We start from the raw sequence: 27,694 nt of genomic DNA, 5'->3' as shown, positions 1-27,694 counted from the left end.
GAGATCAATTTCATGGCTCTTCTTGTGGCCGATTTATGTGCTTTCGGTCGCGAATTTTCTGAGCTAGCTGTGTAAGCGAAGAATGCCTAAATGTGGAAAGCCTGAATTCCCTGCTAACCTGTGACGTTAGCTTGACGTTAGCGTGGAATTCCCTGCTTCCGCAATCGCCGATTCTTTGGTTACGGTATTAAGCAGAGCCATGAAGTTGGGCCCTGTTTATGAAATTTGTAAAAAATGGTAAAAGTAGCAGGTGTTATTAGTTTGGCAATCAGTCTCGAGATCTGTGTCCACTTTCCGACTGTAGCTCAAGGGGTCAGATATTACCAGTCTGGAAGTACTTACACCTTGATTGCGACCTTTTTGACTCCATAAGGGGAAACCCCTTTGGGGATGGAAATTGGGTAATGCCTTGCCTAACCCCCCAAAGGGATTTTGTTTTTCGTTGATTCTGTTTTTCGTTGATTAACTCCTTTGGTAATACTTTCCTGAATCTATCAGAATCCATCAGCAAATGAAGTACGCTTGGCAGCCAGTTGGATATGGGTTTCATTCATGGGCGTGGTCTGATTATGCGCTATCCCTGTTTGAAAGCCCTGTAATAATAATAATAACAAACTCTTATATAGCGCATTTCACAATAAACCGTATCAATGCGCTTTACATTAGCCCTGTAACAAACCTTAGTACAAACCTTAGTGTCCTAAAGGGCATGTTTGCTTTACTAAATGCTTAGCGTCTGATGCTGTATCGTGGCTGAGCGGTCAAGCACACTGGACGTAAGGTCTGGTGTTTTTAATCAGCAGAGTGTGGGTTCGGTCGTCCTGGTCTTAACACTTGTGTTCTTAAACAAGGGTTTTAATTAGTATTGCTTTGTCCTTTGGATGGGATGTCAAGCCATTGATTCTGTGTGCTGTGTTTTATGCATACCAGTTCACTTATTGTTGAAAGGGGTTGCCCGTTGGTCCTGGTAGTGGCTGTTGAATGCGCTACAGTACCTTGTTACAAAGAAAGTTTTTTTCTGTTTTCTCAACCGTTAGACACCAACTACATGTAGCTGAAACTTTTACCAGTGAACTTAATTGTATTTTTCAATAATTTTGCCAATTAAAAAAAAAAAAAAAAAAAAAAGGTTTAGTCAACAGTGACTGTATTAGACATTTTATTAAAAGAAATCATAATTTGCTTTCTGGCTCCATCTTGGGTTCAGACTCAGGTTTTCATGGAGCTTAGGAGGTAGTCAATGAATCCCAGGTTTGTATAACCTCATAATGAAGAGTATCCTCATGGAATGGATGGTACAGCCTGAGTATTAGGAACTTTATTCTAACTAAATTTTGATTTTGTTGGAACTGATTTTTATATGATTTTTAATGAAGTTGCCACTTTTCGCTTTGCAACCTTGCATTTTGTTCTTCTCTTGATAATATATTTCAATTGTTTTATCGGCAAAATGTTATGTTGTTCGTGCTAATGCTTATGACATTTTTTTTGTTTTATTCCTACTTTTGCACCTCGCACCATCAAACATTGTATCCACCCTACTGTGGCTAATGCATGGTGGTATAGACCATATCGAACAAGTTACAAGTAAGTTACAAACGGAGTAATCCATTGTGTTTATAGGGATGTCAGATGGTAGACTAATCACAACTTCTTCATCTCTTGCTTTTTTCCCAAACCTTTAAATAAATTCCCACAATTATTGAAAACAAATTATTTGCAGTGTGTGCAATATTATGTCATGTGCTACACCAAGTGCTTGTACATTATTTCACTTAATAATAATACTAAGACTTGTAATGTGCACATATCCACCCTGCTGGGTTTTCAAAGCGCATTAAGAAACCAAAAACATAATGATAGAAAACAGACACAACAAAATAAATCCTTGAAAACATGTGACATAAGATTAGTTTTGAGAGAAGATTTAAATTTTGAGACTTGACTCTTGATTGTCAAGTCAAACAAGCTTCACTCCGCACAAATTAAATTCGGTTTTGGATTTCATTGTTGAACAAGGTTTTCTACAACGTTTTATTTCAAACTTCAAACGTAGTTTCCATTGAGTTCCTTCAAAAATTTTCTATTTTCTGGTTCTGTGGTGGTTCAAAGTTTACACTTTCCCGTCCATATTAAACGGTTGAAATAAATCGCATCTTTATTCCAATATTGCATGGTTAGGAAAACTATAAGGCGTTCTTCCTTAACTGTGGTCTGCTATCCAAAATGACAGTAAAAAAACAACATCCAAAGACAATTCATATAATCATATTACTACCCAATTGGAAACAGCTTTGTAAGTCATACGCCTCTCTTAAAGGAACACGTTGCCTTGGATCGGTCGAGTTGGTCTTTGAAAAGCATTTGTAACCGTTTTTTATAAAATGCATATGGGTAGAAAGATGTTGTAAAAGTAGAATACAATAATCCACACAAACATGCCTCGAAATTGCGTGGTTTTCCTTTTACCTCGTCGACTAACACGGTGGCCATTTATGGGGGTCAAAATTTTGACTCCCATAAATGGTCGACCATGTTAGTTCGCACAGTAGAAGGAAAACCACGCAATTTCGAGGCAAACTTGTGTGGATCATTGTATTCTACTTTTAAAACATCTTTCCAACCATATGCATTTTATAAAAAACGGTTACAAACGCTTTTGTTTTGACCAACTCGTCCGATCCAAGGCAACTTGTTCCTTTAATATTTATGCATGCCGTCACATCTCTTACCCAAAATGAGGCTATGGGTGCAAGTCCCCCATCACTTGCAGTGGCTGCGCCCATCGCCTCGTTTTGGGTTAGCATTATGACAGATCTCATGCATAAATATTAAGAGAGGTGTATTAGCTCCCATTGCTGCCTACAAAACCACCGCCCCTTTGGCAAGAGTCCCCTTTTAGATTATGTCCTCCATGCGTCAAATTGTATAGAAATTTTGTCTGATAGCGCCCGCTTTTGACTTAATATTTTTCGGCTCATGGTAACTTTCAGTATGGAGGACACACACTGGGGGACAAAATCTCCTGTAACACACAACCACAGATAGTTTGTATTTCAAAAGTGTCACAGAAATGACAATACCCAAAAGAAACTTGGATGACAAAATACAGGAGTGATAAATACAAAAATAATAAAAATCTAAAGCTTACAAATTTAAAAGTGATTATTGTTCCATTTGAAATGCTGTCGAAATTTTGAAAATAGCTTTGAAAGTTACACGTTACAAAATTTTGGTACTGTATGAAATAAATGCATTTGAACACACATCCCTGACCAGCTTTATACCATTTAAAACAAACCATTTAATTTGATGACATTTTCACAAGTTGATTTGATGTTGTATCAATCGAAAAACTAGAGGATGACAATAGATTTACTTTAAAAGATCCCATGGTGTTTTAGACTTGTGGACAAGTCCTTGAATGTCTGTCTCTCCGGCGACACCCGGAAGATGCTCCCAGAGACTACTGGCTCCAAACTACTGCCCAGACTTATGGTGCAATAGTCCCGAGAGTAGTCTAGCAATGACATCACCAGTGTCGCGATATTCCTGGAATGGGTCGGTACGCGATCATTGTGACTTGTCCACAAGTCTATCGAGACTTGTCCACAAGTCTTATTAAGATATAGACAGATGAAAAAATCAAGGCCAACCCAACATTCTGCGACTGTTCTTTAACTGATGCATGTTCATAACTCCATTCCTTAGTTTTTCAGAGAATAAAATAGAAAATAGCATCGGGTACCACCAGTCTTAACCAGCTATCTGAAGGTATATGAATATTCATTAGCATGTTTATTCTCATTGGGTGTGGTGCTCACTGCTCACCGCTGATTGGTTGAATAGTCTTCTCTGCTATCGCATGGTTGTTGTAGTTTGCTGGCGTAGTTTGCTAGATTGAGAGCGGTGAAGGGTTTGCGTAGTGTAATAGCTTAACGGACATTGACTACAAGCCAAGAACAAGAGATTGGTGTTAAAATTTTGTTGGTAAAACTAATAATTCATAATGTACTATACAGCTACATTTACTTTTTGCAAGCTGTTTTGTAAAACACTGTATTTCAGTTAAGAGCAAACTTTCACAAGTTTAAGAAAAGATATCAACAAAATATGGAGACCAGGAACTGATGGCAAGTTAGCTCAATTGGTAGAGCACCAGCAGGTGATCTTAAAGACTGCTAGTTCTAGTCAACAGTTTCCTTGTAGTGTATTACTTGGAATGTGGTAGTTTGAAAAAGCATTTTTTTCCCAGCTATGGACACTGATGCTGGTATTAGATAAATATACTAATCCATATTTGTTAAACGTTAAATAATACTTAATTTACACATTACTTACTTTCACCCTTTAGTCGTAACATGTTATGGCTTTCCTGCGGGGCTAAACATGGCTTTTTTTCAACTGAGCTCCACATGCCCCAAATGCTCACAACATGTTCACCTTGCTATTTTGTTCACGGCGACAAAAGTTTTTGTCAAAGAGTGTTTCATAATCATTGCAAGACATGGACAAATGGAATTATTTTTAATACAGCATATTGGAGGGTTGGGATGGGGGAAGGGGGTGGGGTAATTCAGAACATGCCACCTGCACTAACCCCAAGGGGGGGGGGGGGGGGGTTATAAAGGAAAAGTGGCAAGTAGGAAATAGGAATTGATTGACATATTAAAGACACTGGACACTATTGGTAGTTGTCAAAGACTAGTCTTTTCACTTGGTGTATCTCAACATGCATAAAATAACAAACCTGTGAAAATTTGAGCTCAATTGGTCGTCAAAGTTGCGAGATACTAATGAAAGAAAAAAACACCCTTGTCGCACCATAGTCACACCAAATGTGTGCTTTCAGATGCTTGATTTCGAGACCTCAAATTCTAAATCTGAGGTCTCGAAATCAAATTCGTGGAAAATTACTTCTTTCTCAAAAACTACATCACTTCAGAGGGAGCCGTTTCTCACAAAGTTTTATACTACCAACCCCTCCCCATTACTCGTCACCAAGTAAGGTTTTATTTTGAGTAATTACCAATAGTGTCCACTGCCTTTAACTGGACAATAGAAGTATGACATTCCTGTAATACAGGTTACACTACACTGCCCCAAGTTTATGTCACTGCTTTTCTGCTTAGTTCTGCAATTATGGCATCCATAAAGTGCATAACTTTGTGGGTATTGAGCTTGATTTCAAAATATGCTCGATTTCCGTAATTAAGTTTTAAAGATTTTAGTGAAACCTAGCCCTGCTCGGCAACAAGGTGATTTCTCTTTTGATAATTCTGTTAGTTTAATATGAATTCATGAAACTGTGAACACGCGATGTTCTTTAAAGTTCAACAAATGACAATTGTGGTAGAAACTTAAGACACGTCCGCACAGTGTTTTTTTACAATGTTGAAGAACAGATTTTCAAAAAAGGATTTTCCTCAAATGTACAGAACAAAGGAATGAGTGATTGCAACGCATGTAGAGGCCTGATACTTCATGAAGGCAATGAAGGCAATTGCATCCATGCCCCCCGGTCATTGCCTTGGTGCCCTTGAAATGCTCCAGTGGAAATTCACAATACCCTCATAGGATGCCTTTTACTAAGGAGAAAATGCCTTGGTGCCCTTGCCCGTTCAAAAATCAAGCATACAGGCCTGCATGTATGTTTACATTTAGGACGTATGCCTTTGCTAAATCCTATAATTTCTACTGTTTGTGAATCTTGTGTACAGAAATGAAAGACTGAAGTTGTTTTGTTTCAGTGGTTTTTACAACATGTGTGAAATGATTTAAAGTTACTTTGATAATTTGGGATTGAACAAAAAAAAATTGGCAAGAGTGGGATTTGAACTGAAATTTATGATACAAAGGGTGGGGGAGGGCTTGCTACTTTGCAAAGCAAATAATGCAGCTCAAATTTTGAAAATATAAAAAAATTATAAATCACTGAAGTTAAAGTTCAATATTCAACCACTATGTCTAAGGGACATTCAGTATGAAAGTAAGATATTGTCTTTTTACAGGGGTGGCGGGGGGGGGGGGGGGGGGTACTTTGCTTCGTTATATCTTTAATATAAGCACAAGTTTTTTTGCGGGGGTTAAAATTACTTGTTTTAGCAATTTTCCTTGAAAAAAAAAAAAAGCATGAGAGTTTCCTGACCATATAAGATATGGGTTCCGGTGTCTGCAAATAAAGGGCCCCTCCCAAACTTGAGACCCACTTCTGCCATATCCACTTTAGATTGGAAAGCCCTACACGATGCAGCCCCCTTATTCCCTGACTTACATGTAGGTAGGGTGATAGGATTTAGGTCAGAGAGGGGAGGGAGGGCTGGTTGCGTTTCGAAATATACTCGACCATAAGACAATGAGATTTAAATGTTTTCTGATTTATTGATATATTACTAACATTGACCAAAAACAATTTTTTGGGGTCTTATTTTGATTCCTGGTCTTTTCACAAATTTCTGGTCTAGTAGATGTAGTGAGGTACAAGGCATGCCATGCTATGGATTGACCCCCTAAACTGGAGCTCTACAATTCAGTTGTGGCTAGCGTGTATTGGACAATCATTAGTTCATGATTAGGAAATGACCTTCAAATCTTAGTTCCATGTAAGATAAGTCAGGTTTCATCAACTAAATTAAAACGCTTCTCCTCTGTTTTAGAACAGCTGTTGAGTAACTCGGTCTGCCCAGATGGGCTTAAAACACTTAATACCTCACCCTCTGCTTAAGAGGGTCTCGCTGGACCACATGCCACTAACCCCCCCCCCCCAACCTCAGCATGAACTTGTTCATTGACATTGAGACTTTGTTGAGACTTGGATATGGTTCTTGTAAGTAATACGTTGTTAATTGCTTATGCTCAAGAAGCGCACTTTTATCCTTCTTGTGTCATGTCATTTTAGCCCTTAAATGTCCTTTCTAATGTACCTGTTTGCACATTTCAAGTTGTTGCATTTCCAGTCCTTAGTAGTATTTAAAACCAAATCCAAAAAGGTTTGTCTGTTTAAGTCTTATTTTTTTAATTCAAATTTTAAGAGAAACTGTTGCGAGTTTGTGGATTTGCGAAGGAATGCTTGCTTCTCATAAACACTGTTTTAGCTCAATGTTTTCTTCTTCGTCTTTCTTGCAATTAAACACAATTTCCTGCGACATCTTCATCTCTTACAGTTGGTTCGATGTTGTGACAATTCTTGTGTAAGATGGAAATACAGCCTCATCAAGGGTTTACCATCTTGTCATTATCTCATTTATTCCTTTCCTCAGTCTCTTCCTGTATTTCCTGCCTCTTTCTTGCTTGTCTCCTTTCATCATGCAAAGAGCGAGATGAAGCGTGACCCAAATGTTGGCCAATTTGGATTCCATTGGGGTAGAACTTGATGAGTACTGAGTATTTTTCCTCAAAGAAAATCCAGTGAAGCCAATAATCACCCGAACAAGTTCCTTGACTCTGCTTTTAATTTGGTATCAGCCAACATTATACAGGACATGTAACCTGTGCCATCGCGCGCTTTCTCTGCAGAGCCTGGGGACGATTTCACAAAGAGATAAGATTCCTTTTAACTGCAAATCAATCGTAGTTGCTAAAAGTATGGTGTCATAATACAAATCACATTGGTAATACTGACAATTTGTCTGGCATTGAATTTATTGCTTTGTGAAATCGGCCCTTGGACTTCCTACATGCATGATTTTGTACACAGCTCAATGGAGAAAAAGTTACTGAATCACAGTTTCTTGATTTTTGTAATTTATAATCATAGACTGTAAACCAACGTTTATGAGAGAGATTGACTGTTGCCAGCTTGGTGTTTAGATCCCCCTGTGGGAGCTTTCATCAAAACAAAACAAAACAAAAATATAATCTCACACTTTATGAAAACTACATCACATGTAATGTGATTTTTATCAGCTTTTGATTAGGAAGTCAAAAGAGTCATTATTGCAAAATTGTCTAGGTATTGTTAAAATTTGATGTTGTAAACTCACATGACAAGTGAAGTATCTTGCCTGCCATGAAAGCCCTGGAGAGTTCTCTTGTAATCAAAGTTACGTGGAATACCAAAAGTGCATTAACTTGCAACTACCAAAACCAAGCTAACGATTTTGATTTACAGAAACTTGATGAGTTTTTTTTTATTATTTCTTTTCGTTGTGTTCAGGTTTTACAAACGGCACGAGAGCAACTTAAATGGTCACTTCTGAAGTAATGTTATCTGCTTGGTCATCTGCGGACTTTGACAACATGCAAGTGGTCTTCAGAATGGCGGATGATTTATTTATGTATGATACAGTCCACTACTAGTAAATATTACAGTACACATGTATTTAGTTTTTTCGTTGCCATGTAGCGGCCATTTTTGTAGTACCTGTCCTAAACCAGAGAGAACACTCTAATAAATTAGTCAGTTAAATATTTGTTTGATTTTTAGAAAAAAAGACTTAGCTGTTGCAAGTAACTTACCAACCAAAAGGACCTACACGTGTTTGGTTTAAATGCAAAAAAGGTTAATGGGCTGACGTTATGACCCTAGCAGAGTCTTTTTGACCCTAGCAGAGTCTTTTTGACCCTAGCAGAGTCTTTCTCGAAGCCTTCATGAAGAAGACTCTCTAGGGTTGAAATGTAAACCCTTTTTGCATTTTATTTTCATTGTATAACTTTAACAAAAACTCGTTTGATGTTGAGCAAAGATGGCCGCTGCATGACATGAAGGCCATGCTCAAAGTAATGGCTTTAACTTCTGGCTATGACTGTATCTCAACATGGCTGCTTAAGCCAGTAGCCATGTCCAAAAGCCAGATATGCTTGAGATTGACTTGGTCTTATCTATTGTCAGTGAGAATTTAGTGTGTGAGAAAGGGAGAGAGATTTATTTTAAAGGGGGGGGGGGGAAAGCAGTACAAAACAATGGGTTTAGTTCTAAAAAGTGGGGGTATGATTGTTGCATCAAGTAGTCAATATGGAAACAAAAAAGGGTACAGTATTTCTTAAATTGTGAATGCAAGTATAAACTGCAGACTTTTCCTGCTAAAATAAGAAATACCCAGACACGTTAATTTCACAGGAAATTTAAAATCATCACTTTATTTACACCGTTCCTGATAAAGCTATCATTTAAGTTTCTGGAAGATCACCAAAAAAGAGCAGAGAGACTTTGACAAGAAATAAAAAATGCAGACAAGATGTGGTTGCTATGGCGATTCTTTTTGCGGATATTTTCCTGTCCCAAGTGCATACATGTGATGCCGAGATAAATTGCTTGGTTTTTGTTGAGTGATTTTGACGACCAACATCTGATGTTGAAGTTGAGTGTAGAACCTTTTTCAGCAATACTTGTGGGTTATTAAAGGATTAAGGAACATCTGTAGAGAAGTCCGAAGTCTGACAGGGGGAGTTTAGGGACGACGAGGGTCTAGAGAAAGTCCCTGGGCTGAGTGTGGGTTATGTCTTACAGCCTTGGAGTTGCAGGGTCCTGGAAATCATCAAGGTTGATCAACTCTTGGTCTTGAATATAAACTTAACATTGATAGTTCTCTTGTACAAATCTGAATCGCTTGTGCAAGTTCTGCACGTATTTGAACATTTGGACCCTTTCAAGTCAGCGAGTTTGTGTTTCTTCACATGTTAAAGAAATGTACAAGGGACCAAAGTTGATCTAAAAATGTTCCAATACGCATGAAACTTGCAAGGTCTGTAGAGTCAGTCACTCGGAGAAATTGACAATAAGAGACTTGAGGTAAGACTACAGGGAAGTAACAGGCTTGATAGCATAGACCCCTCGCATATGACGTCACAAGACTGAAAACAGCGCCCTCAATGAGGTCAATGGAGACCTATCATTGGCTGAGAGTTGTGCTCGGTGCGAACTCGCCTGCATAATAGACCCTTCCCATGAAATATGTAAATTGCACATAGCGCGTGCGCACAAACGTTTTGGTTGGCAAAATGAGGGGACATCGCGCTGTTTTGTACACGGCTAATGGGTGCGTGACGCATACGCGATTGCGCGTCTGCTTAGTGCACAACTCTATGGCGTTTGCCAACCAACAGGGTCTGTACGCATGCGTGAATGTGATTAGCATATTTCATGGGAAGGGTCCATTCCATTGTTCGATCTCAGCAATGGCGGCTAATACAAGAGGTGTATTCTCTGTTTTTTATGTCGTATATTTACCTAAACAATAATAACGTCTGGAAATGCCGAGTTTGTCTTCAGTCAACGAGCGTCACAAAAGTATGCACTGTTTGAAACAAAGACCTGTTTGATTAAAAAATTAAACCTCGGCCAACTTGTTTTGAATTTTTTTTTAAATAAAATGAGAAACCATCCATCCAAACAAGAAAACAAATGGTATTCATGTTTTATTTGGATTCTAGCCTAATTCTGCTTAGCAAAGGTTATCTGTTCTTAGCTTTGAGAACATGGCGCTGGAATAAAATGTCATTTGAAAACCATTATTGATCCTTTGCTTAATCTGATGTGGGGGGGGGGGAACCTAAACATACAGTTTAAGGTTATTTGGTGTATTTCATAATTAAGTCTTACTTTCTACTTTTATTATTTAAAATCATTTTGTGGGAATTTTGTTAACTTGCTATTGTCAAAAGTTTAGTGGAAAAGGCCCACTTCTTTTATAAGGGTCAAAAGGTTATCGTCTACATGATAAAGTAACTTCACTTAAAGGCAGTGGACACTATTGGTAATTACTAAAAATAATTATTAGCATTAAACCTCACTTGGTAAAGAGTAATGAGGGTAGGTTGGCAGTATAAAACATTGTGAGAAACGGCTCCCTCTGAAGTGGAGTAGTTTTCGAGATAGAAGTAATTTTCCACGAATTTGATTTTGAGACCTCAAGTTTAGAACTTGAGTCTCGAAATCAACTATCTAAATGCACAGAACTTCGTGTGACAAGGGTGTTTTCTTCTTTCATTATTATCTCGCAACTTTGATGACCGATTGAGCTCAAATTTTCACAGGTTAGTTATTTTAAGCATATGTTGGGATACACCAACTGTGAAGGCTAGTCTTTGACAATTACCAATAGTGTCCACTGCCTTTAATTACTCAACCTATCATTGTAAACTGAAAAAGCATCTCTGAGTTTTAACATGTCGCATTTTTCACCAATTGAAATTGTGTGTTCGAAATTAAATAATATTGGGTATGACCAAAGTATGAAAGTATCAATTGTGAAGTATTTATGTGGTTTATGTAATGAAAGTAAAATCTACTTTCGCCTGCTGTGCTAGCGAGGGGTTCCAACTGCCTAACTAAACTCTACGTTTTTCGTAATTGACTTTTACTTCACACAAATGCACATGCAGACTGTTGCCTAACTGTGTTCTTGGCTGGTTTGATGAGACTTATTAAGTTGCCTAACCCCTCGGAAGTCCAAAGTCCCACATGACACCGGAATGACTTGCTTAGTGATCAGAACATTGAGAGAGGGCGCACTTCATATTTAGTGGGCGCCAAAGATTATTGAGCAGAACCGATTGCAACAAATCGAAAATTAGTTATTGGCCTTTTTTCAAGTATCATCATTTCCCCCAAATGAAGCTTTTATATCGGGTCAAAATAAATAAAAGGCATAAGTACAGCCTTCTGCATCATTTTAGAACCTAATAAATATATATATATATTTTTACATTTACTCAAATTTGATGAAAATGATGGACTTGCCCCTAATGATTTTGTTAATACTTTTGGCCTAATTTTCAACAATGAATATTTCTTATATAAAAAAGCATCTGTTGAACCGATTGCATCATTTTGAGCTTAAAATTAGAAATTTAAACTTGGGCCAAGCAATTGGCACTAGCTTGGAAATAATTCTGGACTTACCACTTATGATTTTTATTTTTTAAGTTTTGGCCATTTTAAATTATGAAGATTCGTATCCTGCGTCAAAAAGAAAAAAGCACCAGTTGAGTCTACCGTATCATTTTAGAGGCTAAAAAATAAAAAATAAAATAACAAAATGCTTGACTTACCTTTCATGTTTGATTTTATCCACGTCTTGCTCTTTTTGAAACGTGAATCATTCTGAAAAAAGAGCATAAAATAACTATCCTATGTCAAATTATAGCTGAGATTTGATTAAAATACTAGTCTTACCCCTTATGATTTTGTTTGAATTCATGGCCAATAATCATTAATATTTTTCAAAGTAAAGCTGAATTCTTTGGGCAGGAAAGGCATCAGCTGAACCGATTGCAAAATTTTTGAGCCTAACAAAAAAAAAGAGGAACAATTTTTCAAAATGTTGCTTATATTATTTCAACGGCATCAACGTTTGTCAAAATAATGCAAAGGCCCTACATTCCCGATCAACTATTATTATTTAAAAAAAAACATCAGTAGAACCTCTGTATCATTTTAGAGCCTAAAATTAAAACTAAAAAATTTGCCAAGTTGTGATATGCTAGACTTGCCTCTTTTGCTTTTTCAGTCTTTGGTCTATTTTTCATATTATAAAGTAGCTGAGTATCGCGGTGTTAGAGTTCAATCCTTGGAAAGCACTATCAATACAAAAACCACCACTGATTTTATCAGCTGAGAGGCAAAACAGAACAACACACTAAAAAAGCGCCCCTGTCACATGTAATTCTGTCCTCTAAGCAATACTATCCGGAGAACATTATTGCATATGCAATAATGTCTACAGGATGGTTTTGCATATGCAATCGTGTCCGCCCGGACGCTGCTGCATAATGCAATTGTGTCCGCCCGGACACATCTGCATATGCAAAACCGTCCTTGCAGTAAATTAAACGCCGTTGGTCGACGGAACATGTTCGCCATTTATTTTTTTACAAGGGCATGTCATGAATGTTACGGGAAATGTTCGGCCGTTGGGTTTCGCTGCAATCATAAAATACGTGTGAATGTTCAGGTTCAGTGCATGCATGCTCGCTTACGCGCGCACATTATTATGTACAGTCAAGTCCGAACGGTTTTTGCATAGCCCCGGACACGATTGCATATCCAAAAGTGTCCGGAGCGGAAAGTATTGCATGGCGGACATAATTGCATCTGACACCCTACCTGGAGCCAAAAGTGCCCTCTCATACGCCTCTCTTAATATTTATGCATGACGTCATAGTTCTTACCCAAAATGAGGCTATGGGCGCACGTCCCCCATCACTTTCAGGGGATGCGCCCATCGCCTCGTTTTGAGTTAGCAGTGCGACGTACCTCATGCATAAATATTAAGAAAGGCGTATAGGCCGTGTGTCCGAAACGGCGACTTCAGAGCTACAGCCTCGCAGCTAGACTTCAAGTCCCATTCTCGTGTTAGAGGTCCCTAAGCATCACCCAAACTTACTATGAAACAACGCGTATGTACAGTACAGTGCGCGCTCGCCGTCAAAATGTGATCCCTCCCGCATGTGGAACAGGTTTGGGACTGCAGAGCATCACAAAACAGTAGTTTCCTGGGGGTGGCACGGGATGGGGACTTGAGTCAAGTCTGCCTCGATGCGGACGGAAAGTAGCGAAATTCGGCGCTAGAGTTACGGCTAGATATCAGCGCGTTTGCACTTGCGCAAGTGTTGTGTCAAAGGCAGATAATCATTGGACGATAGCCGTTTTATTTGCGCGCGACCTCAGCATACGTCCCTGTAGCATTTCGCGTTAAGCCCGGTCAGCGTACACAGCGTCTGGCGTTGTCGGCGCGCTACGCGTCTTACGCGAGACGCAATAGCCTCTGTAGAGTAGAGAAAGCAACATGAAAAACGCCATTAAACATTCGGTTGGCATTTTATAGCTTTAACAATCAAAAGATTCACCATGTTCACGATAACAATACATTTTCTACATCAATATTAAAACAAAACAAAACAATGAATTTTGGTGCTAATGGTTGAGTGTCGACAGACGAAGCCGAGTGTCGACAGGCGGAGATGTCCCGTATTCGACACGAACTATGAACGAGTAAACACGCAATGCTATTCAAGAGGCAACATCGACAACTCCAAGGAAACGCTGATATTGTGTTCCTTTTATTTCGTGTAATCTTCATCTTCGTTTTGTTATCTTCCGAAAGAGCAAAAGGTAAGATAAACTTAGGTGAGAGGGGAAAACTGGAAGGTTGATCTATTTAAACATTTCGGCACCACGTAACTGTAGTGTAAGGTCCGGATGTTTACTCCAGTCTTTATTATGACGTTAACATAAAGAAGGATAGTATAGTTGTGTATAATTTCATCAGCAGTTGCAGCTCATTTAAAAAAAAATGTCAGACGGTAAAACGAAAGAGCTGCGATAATCGTAGCTCTTTAATTGTCACGTTCTATCAGAATGTTTTCGTCTTTTTTAGTAAATAGCCACGGTCTTTTGATTTGTCTGGAAAGTACCGCGACCGTAAACCCATCATAAGGATTGTTGTTATAAAACCAAGTGTTAAATTCAGCATTACTAGACCTGGAGACAGTGCAGTGAATGATTATGAGTATATTCTTTGCAAAGAAAGTTCACTTGATTGAAAAGACTTCCAACAATGTTAAATTTAACTTTGACAATTTAAATTTCACTTTTTAAATGTTGTCAAGTGCAACTTAATATTTTAGAGCACCCACTGGCCGCACGCACTCTTGTGAATCTTTTGATGATTTCAAACTGAGTAACCTCTTTGTATTCTCTCCAGGCTGGCAAGTAAACATCAAGGATCAAGATAAAACCTGCTTTTTATACAAGTCGAGGACCAACACCTGCTTCATTCAGTCTATCGTTGGCAGGATGGTAACTCTTAATCTGCATATAACACCGGATTCCGAGGCCGAGTTGGACTCGAACCAACTACCACCCATCTCGTGGTACAGACGGGTCAAGATGAAGAATCGACTCCTTCTGAAAGTAGTGGATCTGCTCAAAGGAGGGAGCCCTCCTGTTAACATGATTCTGTCCCCAAACCGGACTTCACTGACCATCTTGGATTTATTAGATTATGACGTCTTTAGGAACAGTTTTAAGGCCACTGTTGGAAGTGGTCAGGGAAGAGTTCAACTGAATTTTGTTGTTGAGGGTTTACCAGTAGGTAAGTAATTTTAAAATTGCGCCCTCAAACATCCTCGGATGGAGAGTGTACACTATTGGTAATTACTCAAAATAACTTTTAGCATTAAACCTTTCTTGATTACGACTAATGGGGATAAATAGGACTAAGAAGAGGTTGATGGTATAAAACATTGTGAGAAACAGCTCCCTCTGAAGTGACGTAGTTTTCGAGAAAGAAGTAATTTTCCACGATTTTGATTTGAGACCTCAGATTTAGAATTTGAGGTCCCAAAATCAAGCATCTGAAAGCACACAACTTCGTGTGACCAAGGTGCGACAAGGGTGTTTTTTTCTTTCATAAATAAATATCTCGGACCTTCGACGACCGATTGAGCTCAAATTTTCACAGGTTTGTTATGTTATGTTTAACAAAATGTTGAGATACACAAACTGTGAAGACTGGTCTTTGAAAATTACCAATAGTGTCCAGTGTCTTAAAGACTGGTTCCCCTTTTTCTGCAAGAATAAAGACTTGTACTGGTTTGACATCAGCAGTGATTTCATGTGATACTGTGATTTCATTGGATAAACGTGCAGTGACGTTAGCTTTCCAACCTGTGTTTTGATTGGTCTGAGGGTTCGGCAGCTGCATGGCAGCTGCATGATGCAGTGGGAATCTGTGTGTACAAAATGTGACGGGGATTTCTTTCATGCCTGTTGGCTTTTAAGAAAAATTACTGACAAAAGTTCAACAATTCAGGACGCTTTACAAAACTGGTTTACATCTTAGATTATCGGGTTACAGAATGTCCACATTTTGATATAAAGAACTCAAGACATGAATTCAGGAATAGAAAATGTCCAAATGTAACTTATGTTCAAACGACTCAATTCACATAAATTGATTTTAAACCAGATAAATGCATACAGTGCATAGTCTTGACTTCGTGTTGAAGTACGTCTAAAGAAACCTTTAGTAGCCTAAATATTAACAACATGGATTGTTTTTGCACAGTTTGCAGCGAGTCATGATTTCAATTCAATTCAATTCAAGAATACATTTATTATTTGCAAGTCCAGTCAAGTCACAAGTCGATGCTAAAACGGACACGATACGGACTCGAATCCAAGTGTAACACTTGTTAACAACTCCAATGTTTTGTGATGCAAACAATTAATAAAAAAAACGCAGTTAATTTACAACTAGTAAACAAAAAAATACCAGTACCACCAGAACCCTTAGGAAATAAAGGGCTAAACTACGTTAACTGAATCTTGGCATAGGGAACTAATTTATTTGTAATTTTACTGCAACATTTAAGTTAGGTTAATCATTGTTTCTTGAAACAGTTCTAAAGGAGCCCCCTCCAGGCGGAAAAGTGGTAATCCATACCCAAAACTACATGATCGTCGGGGTGCCGGGTGTTGATGCTGAGTACGATTGGGCGAAAGAAGGAAGTCCATCTTTACCTAGTTACGTCTACATTGACCCAACTGCTACAACTTTGATCATAGAACATTACAATCCAGTTAATGATGCTGGGATTTACGTGTGTGATGCATACAACGACAAACACTTTTTCGTGGCAGGACGAAGATTTCAGCTTGGGAAAGGTAAAAACGAGATCAGTTGAAACTGTTTTTGCTTAACGTTTTTGGATTGCAGTGTGATATAAAATCAGAAAAATGTGCTTAAAAAAACAAAAACAGGTGGATCCCTGAAGAGCTCACAACGGGTCTTGGTTGTGAAAGTTCGTTTTAATAACAAGTAGTCGACGATATCAACGCGAATTACTAAAGAAGGTATTATCTGTATCAAGCAAACATCTGATTACGTTTTTTTTTTTTTTTTAAACTCGCTTCGAACCAAAATTTAATTGCCAGACTTGCCAAAACTCACTCCGAGCCAGTCGATATTACGCCCTATGTCGGCGACAATACACAGACTAGAGTTTCAACCAATCAAGACTTGATAACCATTACTTAAAAAGATCCATGATGCGCAAAAACAAAGGAACATTTTTCGGCGGGAACCTTACCTTGTGCAATGTATTAATATAAGATTGAATACTCTTCTCATGCTGTGTACAATATTGTTCAATGTGTAACAACTTCTAATTATTCATTTCCATAATGACTGAAATAGCCGTTGAGGACGAGAAATCATCTGCCGCAGTGGAAATTCTGAAGCCTCACCATGATGAAGAATACGGTAAAATAAAGAGTTATTCCGCCCTCTTGTGGCACTTTTGTAGCAAGATTAAAATTGCGAGTTTGATCAGCGTTTAAAACTTTCGGAGAGGTCTTAAGGCGCTTCACAGAGAAACACTTTGAAAAGCAAAGGCTAAAAAGACTTATCAAGGTAATCTGAATCTGAAGTAACGAAATTTTCGAGAAAGAAATCATTTCCCACAAAAATATTTTGTTTAAGACAACTTGTGGGCAAGCAACTTAACTACACGCAAAAGGAAAACTTCGGCAGCACCCAAGACAATTAATGTGAAGAGACGATGAAAGCGTGAATGTTTGTTTTCTTCTTGAAGATTGCCTGGAACTGGTTGCCAGTAAATTGCTTCTTGTGACATGGATTTAATACACAGTTGTATGTTTCTTATTTCAATATATGGACAGTCACTGACGACCCTTTCCATGAGGAACCGAAGTTCGACAGACCTTCAGGGAATGATAGTGCAGTAGCCGATTTAGAGATTCCACCTGTAGATATCGATGAGATGTTACATACATTTCAAAATGATGGAGGTATGTCTGCTGATAATTGACCTTTATCATGGTGCGGTCATCTTGATTTTCACCCATTCAAATCAATGTAACCAAACTGAGGCTGGAAGGAGAATTAGTCTGGTTCCTTTTTGTACAATAAAATTAGAGCCAATTACTGTTGTTGGATCAGGGAACATGACCAAGATGGTGACATCGTCATAAAATAAAAAAAACCTTCAATGCCATTGATTTCAATGAAACACTAACTTCCGTACTTACAATGAGACAGAATCATTTGAACAGAGTACCATGTGACATCGGGCAGAGAGGGAACACAATATAATCACAAGTTTTGAAATTGCTGAAAACAACTGAAATCAAACTAAAATTCCGCTCGATCTTTAGTTAAAACACTATCCCGTCCCTGGGTGGATTTGAACCACCAACCTTTCGGTTAACAGCCGAACGCGCTGACCGATTGCGCCACAGAGACTTGCTATCTATTTTCAGTTTTGTGTGTGTAAATGTTCAAAATAGCGGCTCGCAGAAGAAGTTATTCATATCAAACAATAATAGCTCAAAATGTTCTTCTGAAATTGAACTAAAACGTCGCTCGATCTTGAGTTCAAAACAATTTTCCGTCCCTGGGTGGATTTGAACCACCAACCTTTCGGTTAACAGCCGAACGCGCTAACCGATTGCGCCACAGAGACTTTCTGTGTAGCTGTTGTTTTTCTTAAAGTTGGGGGGGATCTCCTATATGACGCCGATTAGAACTAAAACAATAGAAGCAAAAGTTATTGCACTTAATCCTATCATAGCATATAGGAACAAATATCTGAAATTAAACTAAACTGTCTATCGATCTTGCGTTGCTACCATGATGTGATTGCTGAAAGCGTATACGCCTCTCTTAATATTTATGCATGACGTCATAATTTTTACCCAAAACGTGGCTATGGGCGCACGTCCCCCATCACTTGCAGTGGCTGCGCCCATCGCCTCGTTTTGAGTTAGCATTGTGACGTGCCTCATGCAAACATATTAAAAGAGGCGTATAGGGCGCTTTTTACAATCAAATTTACGTTTTTTGGTTCTTGGTCGAACCCTTTTCACGTTTTTCAAGTATTACTCACACATGATGTCTTCATCACGGAGACATTTAAGCCTCAATAAGAGTTTTTTATTTTTCTATTTAACTCTTGGCAATGCAATAACTATACAAGTAGAGGCCGTCCAGGGAAAGGCAAAAGTCGAAAAATTGTCATCAAAAAAGATGTGACCTCCCAGACCTTGCTCATTATCAACTTGATGTACATTACATTAAATATAAATCTAAAACTGTAGCGAAAAGTAGAACAAAAGATGGCAAGTAAAAGAAATATTCAAACTAGTTCCAGACCATAACTGAAACGACACCAGAGCAAAATTTAATCTCCCATGTGTTTTTTATATTTTTATATTTTGTTACAGATTTCACGTACGTTTTGCAAGGAAGAACGCAATACCTCGCATGCCTGCCTAGCAACGTGGCACACATGAGGAAATCAATTATTGGTCTCAAATTCACATGGCGAAGACCGAAGTCTAAAGGCGACGACGTCATCATGACGTTTGATCATGCTAGATATTTAACAATTGACGGAGGAATTCTAGAAATATCGAATGTTGACCCTGTCGATACAGGGAGTTTGGAGTGTGAGGTGTCTTTCAAATATCCAGAGAAAGGGAATGAAAGAAAGCGAACGTTCAAATATAATATCGAAGGTAAGCGTTTGAATAAATTAGCCTTCTTGTGGTATGGTGGACCAAAGTGCATTGTTTGGTTTGAGTGTAACCGGACAAATTAAATTTCACAGTATTGTGTCCACCATTAAAATGGGTTTGAGTTTGATAAATTAAAATGTGATGTGTCGTAATAGGTTTCCACTGCGGATTATAAGAGTCATGGAAAAGCTTGGTGCCAAATACATTGAAAACTTAATCCAATGTCAATTTAATAAACAGTTATGTGCAGCTCAGGTCTTTATATTATATGATCTTATAAGAAGAAATGTGTTACCACAACCCCGTTTTGAAATAAGCATTTTATGTTCGTTGCTTTTCGAAAAATATTAAAAGAAGAACAATCCATCAGGCCGTGATCCTGACAACCATGACGACAATCCAGTGCCATGTTTGAAGCCATGACGAGTCGACCCAAAGTTCACAAACTGTTCTGTAACAACCGAGTCTAAAAGTGGTATTTGAAACTCTTAATATTTCACTGGTGACTCCCAGGTTGTAGCGTAATTTGGGCGTGATCCCTGGCAACTTCACGGTTGTATGGCTTCTGCCTGAAAACCTGAATTTTGACAAAACAAGGAGACCGCCATTATAGGGCTAGCAGTTGGTAGAGTGCCGGCACGTTAATCCGGTCATTGGTTCGAGTCCTCAGTTAGTAAATTTCTCTCTTTGTTCAACTTCCAAATCTGCTCTCATTATTTCAGTGTACACCCTCCCAGACCTTGTCTACACTATATCAGCTTCGTTCACCACGCCAGACTGCAACGCCCAACAGAGTAGCGTCTTCAAGCAACAGCTCGGAACACATCTCCAGTCCGCCATCATTGCAATTGATGTCTCTTTCCAAATCTCAAACTTAGTCGCTCTCTGTGTTGGGGGCGTGCCGGGGTCAGTTGCCAGATCTACCCATGGTACTATCCTATTGGTCAAATTTGACCTCGTGGTCAGGCATGAGATGATCGCAGAATGCAGCTCGAGTTGCATGATTGGAGAAATGGATCAGAGAATGGCACTGGTGAGTTGGGGAGGGGAGAGGGGAGGGAGGCATGTCAATTGAAAAATAGCCCCCCCCCCCCCCTCCCCAAAGAAAAAAAAGAAGCAGAATGCACCAGCATTAAGAGAAATTGTGAACAAATGAAAAAACTCCCCATTCTCCTCTCATAGTTCACTCCTCACTTATAGCAAGTAGAACTGCACTGTAAGTTTTCGTTGAAATGAAAGCAAAAAGACGAAAAGAAAACCTCCGTCCCTGGGTGGATTTGAACCACCAACCTTTCGGTTAACAGCCGAACGCGCTAACCGATTGCGCCACAGAGACTTGCTGTATAGATGTTATTTTCTGTAACTTTGTTTTTATACAAGCCTTTCGTAAAGTTTTATTAATTTTGAACAATAACAGTTAAAAGAATAACTCCGTCCCTGGGTGGATTTGAACCACCAACCTTTCGGTTAACAGCCGAACGCGCTAACCGATTGCGCCACAGAGACGTGCTGTATAGCTGTTTTTCTGTATTTGTTTTAATAAAAGCCGTTCGTAGAGTTTGATTAATATAAAACAATAAAAGTTTCGTCTCTGGGTGGATTTGAACCACCAACCTTTCAGTTAACAGCCGAACGTACTAACCGATTGCGCCACAAGGACCTGCTGTATAGCTGTTTTTTTCTGTATTTATTTTAATAAAAGCCGTTTGTAAAGTTTGATTAATAACAATACAAAGTTCAAAGAATAATTCAAGCTGAATACCCGTACAAAATCAACAAACAAATTCAAATCTAAATATTTTTTAATTAGTAAATAATATTCACATATTGTGTCTTGTTCATGACGATCCTTTTGTAGATTCAAACCAAGCTAGCAGCCTTCTTCACTCCGCAGAACTCGAATGGGATGTACCAACGAGTTACGGCTGGTCTGATCCCTGCCTCGGTAGAACACTCTCTACAGTATCACTGTAGTCTGGGATATGGTCTACACTCGTCTCTATGCGGTAAGTTTATTAGAGTCCCTCAAATCGAAAGCTTTGCATCAGAACATCCGAATCTGAAACATGAAAAGAGAGAATTTGTTTTATTTGTAGGTATTTTTTTTTCTTGACGATGAGTTTCTTTTTTATTCCATCTCGTAGTTGCCTGCGGACCGGGACTCTACAGCAGGATTGACGGGGTGGAATGTTCTCAGTGCCCGGTCGGGACGTACCAGACGTCATACGGTGCCGGGGACTGCTCACCGTGTCCACCCAATCAATTCACAATCACGACCGGTTCAACATCTCCAAAGCAATGTCTAGGTATAATCATATATTTCTGCCCTTGAATTATGCCTGATTATTGAAAGAGGTAACGAAGGCGATGGTCATTGTTTTGGTGCCATTGAAATGCTCCAGTAGAAGTTTTACAATTTCCTCATAAGGTGCCCTTTAACTTGGTGGCATTGACCTCTCAAAAACGAAGCATACTGACCTGTATAATGTACGTTTCACGACTTATTAATAAAGGAAAATAGTTCATTTAATATTGTGACAATATTGTGCCTGCTTAACGTTTCACTAGCGCCGTTTGTTTAGCGCCCTATACAGAGCATGCAGATACATTGCCCTTTGTGTGTTTACAACCTTACACAAGTACTTATTTTATAAGTGCTTGTTTGTGAGACTAGAGAGCTACGGAGTTTGTTTGATGAAAGTGACAAAACTTATCATTTCTTAGCAAATACGTTTCTTAAAAGAGATTTTGAGGTTTGCGGTAACATCATGTCAATATCTCTGTTGAAAAGAGTTGATTCTTGAAAGAACCGGTGGTAGGGAACCAACACTTGTCCAAAAGTGATATTCATGTATTCACATGACCGCAAACCTTTTTGTATACATCCACTTTGCATAGTTTCACATCCTAAAAGTATGTTTCCCATTTTCTGTTTTGCGTTTGCAGTGAAATCTTTCGTAGCTGTTCTTATGGTTGGAGGCGTATTCTCGGTGCTCATTGCAGTGGCTCTACTGTTGTGTTGGCTGCGTAGGTAGGTGGCTGCATATTTTACAAACAAACAACTCAATTTAATCATAGAAAAACCGGTTTGCAAAGCGACTGCCTTACGACATCGTACACAAACTAAACTGTGTCCTTTACTTCATGTTATAGACCTTTATCACGTTGTCGCCATCTTGGTCATGTTCCCTGTTTCCACCCAGTAATGAATGCTAACATTCATTGCGCATGGCACCAGACTATTATTTCGTTCAGCCTCAGTTTGGTTACAATGAGTTGGAATGGAGTAAAATCAAAATGACCTCACAGTGATAAAGGTCTATTGCGTACACATTTCACAAAAAGACTTGGAAAGACTGACCGATTGAAATTCGATGAACCGTTGAATATGAAGAGGAAGAACATTCCACATTTACCCATTTGAAATAGCTGGAAGAGAGATGACCATTACGAAGCATTTCAAGGGAACAATGAAAGAAAAAACAATATTTTAAAACTATCAACATCTCTCTATATTGCTCGTAATCAATGCTACTAGTTTTTTGAGTAATAACAAACGGTGTCAAGTGATTTTAATTAAATTGTATTACATTATAAAAAGCTTTCGTGAAGACCGTTGAAACCTTTATCAATTAAGGATTTATGAATTTTCTAGTTGAGGCCGGCTGTGTGTATGGTTTGTTCATCTGTATTAAAACAATGTAACCTTGTTGTAATCCAATTAACAGACCGGCCCTGGGCAAACAAAGCAGAAAGAAAATGGCCGAAGAGCACGAACTTGTAGCGATCATAGACTCCGAAACCGAAGAGGAATCGACAGAAACAGAGTCGGAGAAAAGTGACACCTCCCGGACCCGGGCAGTACGTAAAAAGAGGGAGTCAGCCAGACTCCTCGATGAAACGTCGAGTGACGAAGATATACAATCACAGATATATCGCACAACCACTTTTGTTGACCAGTCAGCTGCTGATGACAAGGAGAAGCCGGATAGTTTGAAAGTGATACGTCAGGAACCCAGCCATAGTGATGACGGTGATGATGAAGACGAGCTGGACGATTCCACTAAGAGGAGGGATGTACTTATATCATTTGCAAGTGATGATTCTGTTTCCGAGCCAGGGCCAACCACGTCCGGAATCCAGTATGCAGATCGAGGAAGGCGAATCACCAGTGAACCGATTGATGGCCATGCCCAATCGCGAATCACCTTCGACTTGGTTCAGATTGACCAACCTGAATCTTTGTATCACTCAGCGCATCACTCAGTGAATGACGAACTAATAGTGCCACACTACCTTCCGGAACACAAGACATCTGTCGAGGTTAAACTGACACCAAGACATTCTTGGGTTTCGATTGATCATCCACGCTCATCGCACCACTCGGTACAGCACGTCCACCCCGCTTATGACGAACCAACCATGCCCCATCCACACCAGTATCAAGAAGCATCAACCCCTTCAAGGCAATCCTCGCATCTATACAGTCTACCAAGGGAGTCACTTCATCAAAGCCAGCCCCAATCACCATCTTATCAACAGTTTCACAGGGAGGACGTCCACGCATTACAAAGGTTCTTACCACAGCTTTCGAATGCCAGTTTAGTCCCGAGGTCTTCATCAACCGACCATCGACCGGCTCAACCCATCAGTCCGTCTCTAATCTCCATGGACGCCAGGACAACCTCTTCGCCATTCAGGACACAACGATCCCCGAGCTCTTCTGAACCAGAGAGTCCACGGTCGAGAAGCATAAGTCCCTCTTCTCTTCAAGCTCCCGTCAGTGGATCCTTTCCCAGAGGATCTCACACAGGGCCACCTGATCTTTCCGAATCTGACAGTGAAATTGAAATCAAACATTACTCAGCTGAACAAGTTTCTCTCCCACCTAGAGAGGTCGGACAGAAATCAAGTAAGTCCTACATGTCGAGATCTTCTTTCGCACCTGTTGATCTCTCAGACTCAGATTCTGAGTTTGAAATCGAGAACCCCCGAGAACAACCTTTGTCCAGAGAAGACATTATCAGATCTGGGAGTAGTATAAAGCCTCGCCCGCCGATATCCTCAACTGTGCTTCCTGAACCTGTAGATTCCGACTCAGAAGTAGAAATTGAGAGTTTCGTCTCCGAGAGAGACAATCTATTCCCCAGAGAAGACATTCCGAGATCCATGAGCAGAAGTAGCTCCCACCTACCGAAATCCTCAAACATGCTTCCTGAACTCGCGGATTTATATTCCAACTCGGAAGTAAAACTAGAGAACTTTGTACCAGAGATCCCTCGAGTGCCGAGACAAGCGAGTTCACATTCCGCTAGGTCGTCCAAACCAGTGACTCCAACACGCGGAAGCTCTGTGCCAGCTTTGACAGCATCTTATCATTCTTTAACCAGAGCTAGTCCGAAGCCTTCTCCCCTTTCAGTCGCCAGTCTAACCTCTCAGAGATCAATCGGTCCTTCTTTGCCCAAAGCATCATCAATGTTCTCAAACGCAGTCCCTCCCCTCATTCCTTCTTCAACATCAGAAAGTGTCAGGGAAGACCAGGTCCAGAGCAGACAAAGCCGTCAAGCTACTCCAAGAAGTAGTGAGCCTGACGTCTACGGAGACCCCCATGCTCATGTACAACCTCCTGGAGATACATCCCAACAGAATCAGTCAAGCATTCAAACACCTCCAAGTTCCCACAATGAGAACCTCTTAGATAGTAACATTGTACAAGAGCCACCCTCAAGCACCATGTCATTGCAGAAGTCTGTTTTGTCTGCCGATGAGCCACAACTGGCACGGGGGTCTTCACATTTCACAACAAGCCCTTCTGGTAGACCCATGAATCCCTTCAAGCAGCAACGACTAAGACGAGAGTCTCTTGCGGCATCTTCTCATCACATGTCAAGTATGTCATCTCAGCAATCAATACCTCACCATCTTCAAGGGTCTCCTAGCACTGCTCCCTCAGCTGCTTCTACGCCAATCGCTCCCAACCTTGCAGCGATATCATCAGTGTCGGTTAAGGACGTGCTAAGGAGGGTGAGTCAAACAACGCCCACTGCCCAGGATGTGGCTTCCAATGCTCCACCTCCTCCACCACTGCACCCCTCTTTTACAGCAGCCCCTCCCTTTCAGACTCCGCCTCCTCCTCCTTCTGGAAGTCTCAATGTAACGAAATCATCCACGTTAACCATGCATCGTACGTCGTCGACTCGCATCCCTGCTGCACCGACGTCCAGCGGCCCCTCTTTTCCTCCTCCGCCCCCGCCTACATCTGATGATGTCCAACCTCCCGTAGCCCCTCCTCCCCTGGGAAGTACGGAAGCCCCTACAGAACAATCACTTCCCATAGCGGCTTCCTCGTCACCTGTACCGCCTGGCGACACTCCCGCACCGACTGGCTTTATACCACCGCCTCCTCCTCCCCCGCCTATGCCGCCTCTACTTCTAGATTAAGTTTAACGGTTAAAAGGTAGGGTCTCAGATTGATTTTTGTCAAAGCGCTGCTGATTTTTTGTTGCAAAACTGTAAAGAAAGATACAGTAAAAGTCACATATTTTGAAAGTTTTGGCTGAATAATTATTTTTATTACAGCAAAAAAACAAAATGTCACGGACGTCGCATAGGTGACAACGGGTACCAACCACATCTCTTGCGGCAGTATTTCAATTCAATTAAATTCAATCAACATTTATTTCCATATTGGTGAAAGAAGGATAATAACAAAATTATGTACAATTATTTAAAGGAACACGTTGCCTTGGATCGGTCGAGTTTGTCTTTGAAAAGCGTATGTAACCGTTTGTTATAAAAATGCACATGATTAAAAAGATATTTGAAAAGTAAAATATAATGATCCACACAAGTATCACTCGAAATTTCGTGGTTTTCCTTTTACCTCGTCGACAAACACGGTCGGCCATTATGGGAGTCAAATTTTAAACTCCCATAAATGGCCGACCGTGTTAGTTCGCAGAGTAAAAGGAAAACCACGCAATTTCGAGGCAAATGTGTGTGGATCGTTGTATTCTATACTTTTAAAACATCTTTCTAACCATATGCATTTTAAAACAAACGGTTACAAACGCTTTTCAAAGACCAAATCGACCGATTCAAGGCAACGTGTTCCTTTAAGTCAAAGACAGTCCATCAGAAATATGAGAAACGACTCATGCATGAGTTTGTTAAGCAGATTCAATTGTTTTGGGGTGAGAATTATCGAAATCCTTTTTCCCAAAATAGTTTCTATCAACAAGGGACATTTTACAAAGTATGTTTCATGGTCATTAACATTTTAAGAATTTACCAATCTATGTGTTTAACTTAAAATCAGAATTGTTCCTTCAAAAGAAACAACTACACTTTTTGTATTTTTTCTTTTTAATTTAATTGTATGTAATAATATGTCAGTCTTAATGCTGTGTAAATATTGCGTTATTATCGAAGCTAAATAAAACATTGATGATAAATTAGGAATAAATAATATAGTCCCTCTTTGAAAGCGCACTCATGCGGCCAACCTTTGTAACTTTCTAACGACCATGTACATGCACGTAGTCGAACTTTTGTGATTACAAACACAAACCCCCACATGTGAAAGTTTAAGCTCAGTTAGTGGAGTCACGGGGAAATAGTGAAAACCAACGTCACTGTTTTTATACAAACATAAGATTTTGGGGATCTCAAACTATTTTCAATCATACCAATGTTATGCAGTCATGAACGCATGTATGCGGTTTAAATACAATGAGATCATTTTGCTAATCATCAGTATATTCATAATTTTTATTTAACCACTTGTACGCAGAATATTTGATATTTTTCATTTTATAGCGGAAATACATATATTATTACAAGCAGTTGTTTCTGCTAAGCGGGAATACAAAATGATAGGCGAAGCACAGGTGGCAATAACACCAAAGACAGAAACTGACCAAGATTATAACTGACCATCAAGAGTTACGACCCTCAATCCAGCCCGGGAGTTAACGCCCAAAACATCCCCTAACCAACATGGACAGAGGCACGGTCTTCGGAAACATCAGACAACACCTGCGCTGACCGCGTGTGTGGCTTAAGAATAAAACTTGAAACATTCTCAGAAGAAGAGAAGAATATCTTCCGGAAAGTTATCAAACAGTCTGGTTACTGAGAGTCCGAGGAGAAGGTCCTTGAGCGAAGTTGTTGGGCCATTTACCCCCTGGTTGATGCGTGTTTTAACGGTTA

General features: G+C 39.6%; 2 protein-coding genes and 4 non-coding genes across 8 annotated transcripts in view; 2 read left to right on the top strand and 4 right to left on the bottom strand.

The window, feature by feature from the left end:
* Nucleotides 1-12,267, top strand: part of LOC139937674 (coatomer subunit zeta-1-like) — a 63,119-nt gene extending 50,852 nt beyond the window's left edge. Inside the window, exons 7-9 of one of the 3 annotated variants that reach the window (XM_071932931.1) lie at nucleotides 1,567-1,587; nucleotides 3,712-3,774; nucleotides 8,156-12,267. In XM_071932931.1, coding sequence (XP_071789032.1) covers nucleotides 1,567-1,587; nucleotides 3,712-3,726 — 36 coding nt within the window. In that variant the 3' untranslated portion in view covers nucleotides 3,727-3,774; nucleotides 8,156-12,267. The remainder of the gene's footprint in view (nucleotides 1-1,566; nucleotides 1,588-3,711; nucleotides 3,775-8,155) is intronic. The other 2 variants (XM_071932928.1, XM_071932929.1) reach the window with 2 other exon arrangements.
* Nucleotides 12,268-13,741: 1,474 nt separating this feature from the next.
* On the top strand, nucleotides 13,742-26,075 carry LOC139937670 (uncharacterized). The gene is made up of 11 exons (XM_071932924.1): nucleotides 13,742-14,053; nucleotides 14,646-15,035; nucleotides 16,346-16,609; nucleotides 17,142-17,207; nucleotides 17,627-17,755; nucleotides 19,190-19,483; nucleotides 20,206-20,516; nucleotides 21,342-21,489; nucleotides 21,628-21,789; nucleotides 22,430-22,514; nucleotides 23,212-26,075. Exons 1-11 carry the CDS (start codon nucleotides 13,945-13,947, stop codon nucleotides 25,922-25,924), a joined length of 4,671 nt encoding a protein of 1,556 aa, XP_071789025.1. The 5' UTR covers nucleotides 13,742-13,944; the 3' UTR covers nucleotides 25,925-26,075.
* On the bottom strand, nucleotides 18,136-18,209 carry Trnan-guu (transfer RNA asparagine (anticodon GUU)). Its single transcript has one exon. It is a non-coding gene; the product is annotated as a tRNA-Asn (tRNA).
* Trnan-guu (transfer RNA asparagine (anticodon GUU)) lies at nucleotides 18,356-18,429 on the bottom strand. Its single transcript has one exon. It is a non-coding gene; the product is annotated as a tRNA-Asn (tRNA).
* Trnan-guu (transfer RNA asparagine (anticodon GUU)) lies at nucleotides 20,746-20,819 on the bottom strand. Its single transcript has one exon. It is a non-coding gene; the product is annotated as a tRNA-Asn (tRNA).
* Trnan-guu (transfer RNA asparagine (anticodon GUU)) lies at nucleotides 20,916-20,989 on the bottom strand. Its single transcript has one exon. It is a non-coding gene; the product is annotated as a tRNA-Asn (tRNA).
* Nucleotides 26,076-27,694: the final 1,619 nt, after the last annotated feature.

The sequence above is a fragment of the Asterias amurensis genome, chromosome 5, assembly GCF_032118995.1.
Source record: "Asterias amurensis chromosome 5, ASM3211899v1".
Classification (NCBI taxonomy): domain Eukaryota; kingdom Metazoa; phylum Echinodermata; class Asteroidea; order Forcipulatida; family Asteriidae; genus Asterias; species Asterias amurensis.
This window is presented reverse-complemented; position numbering and strand designations above follow the sequence as displayed.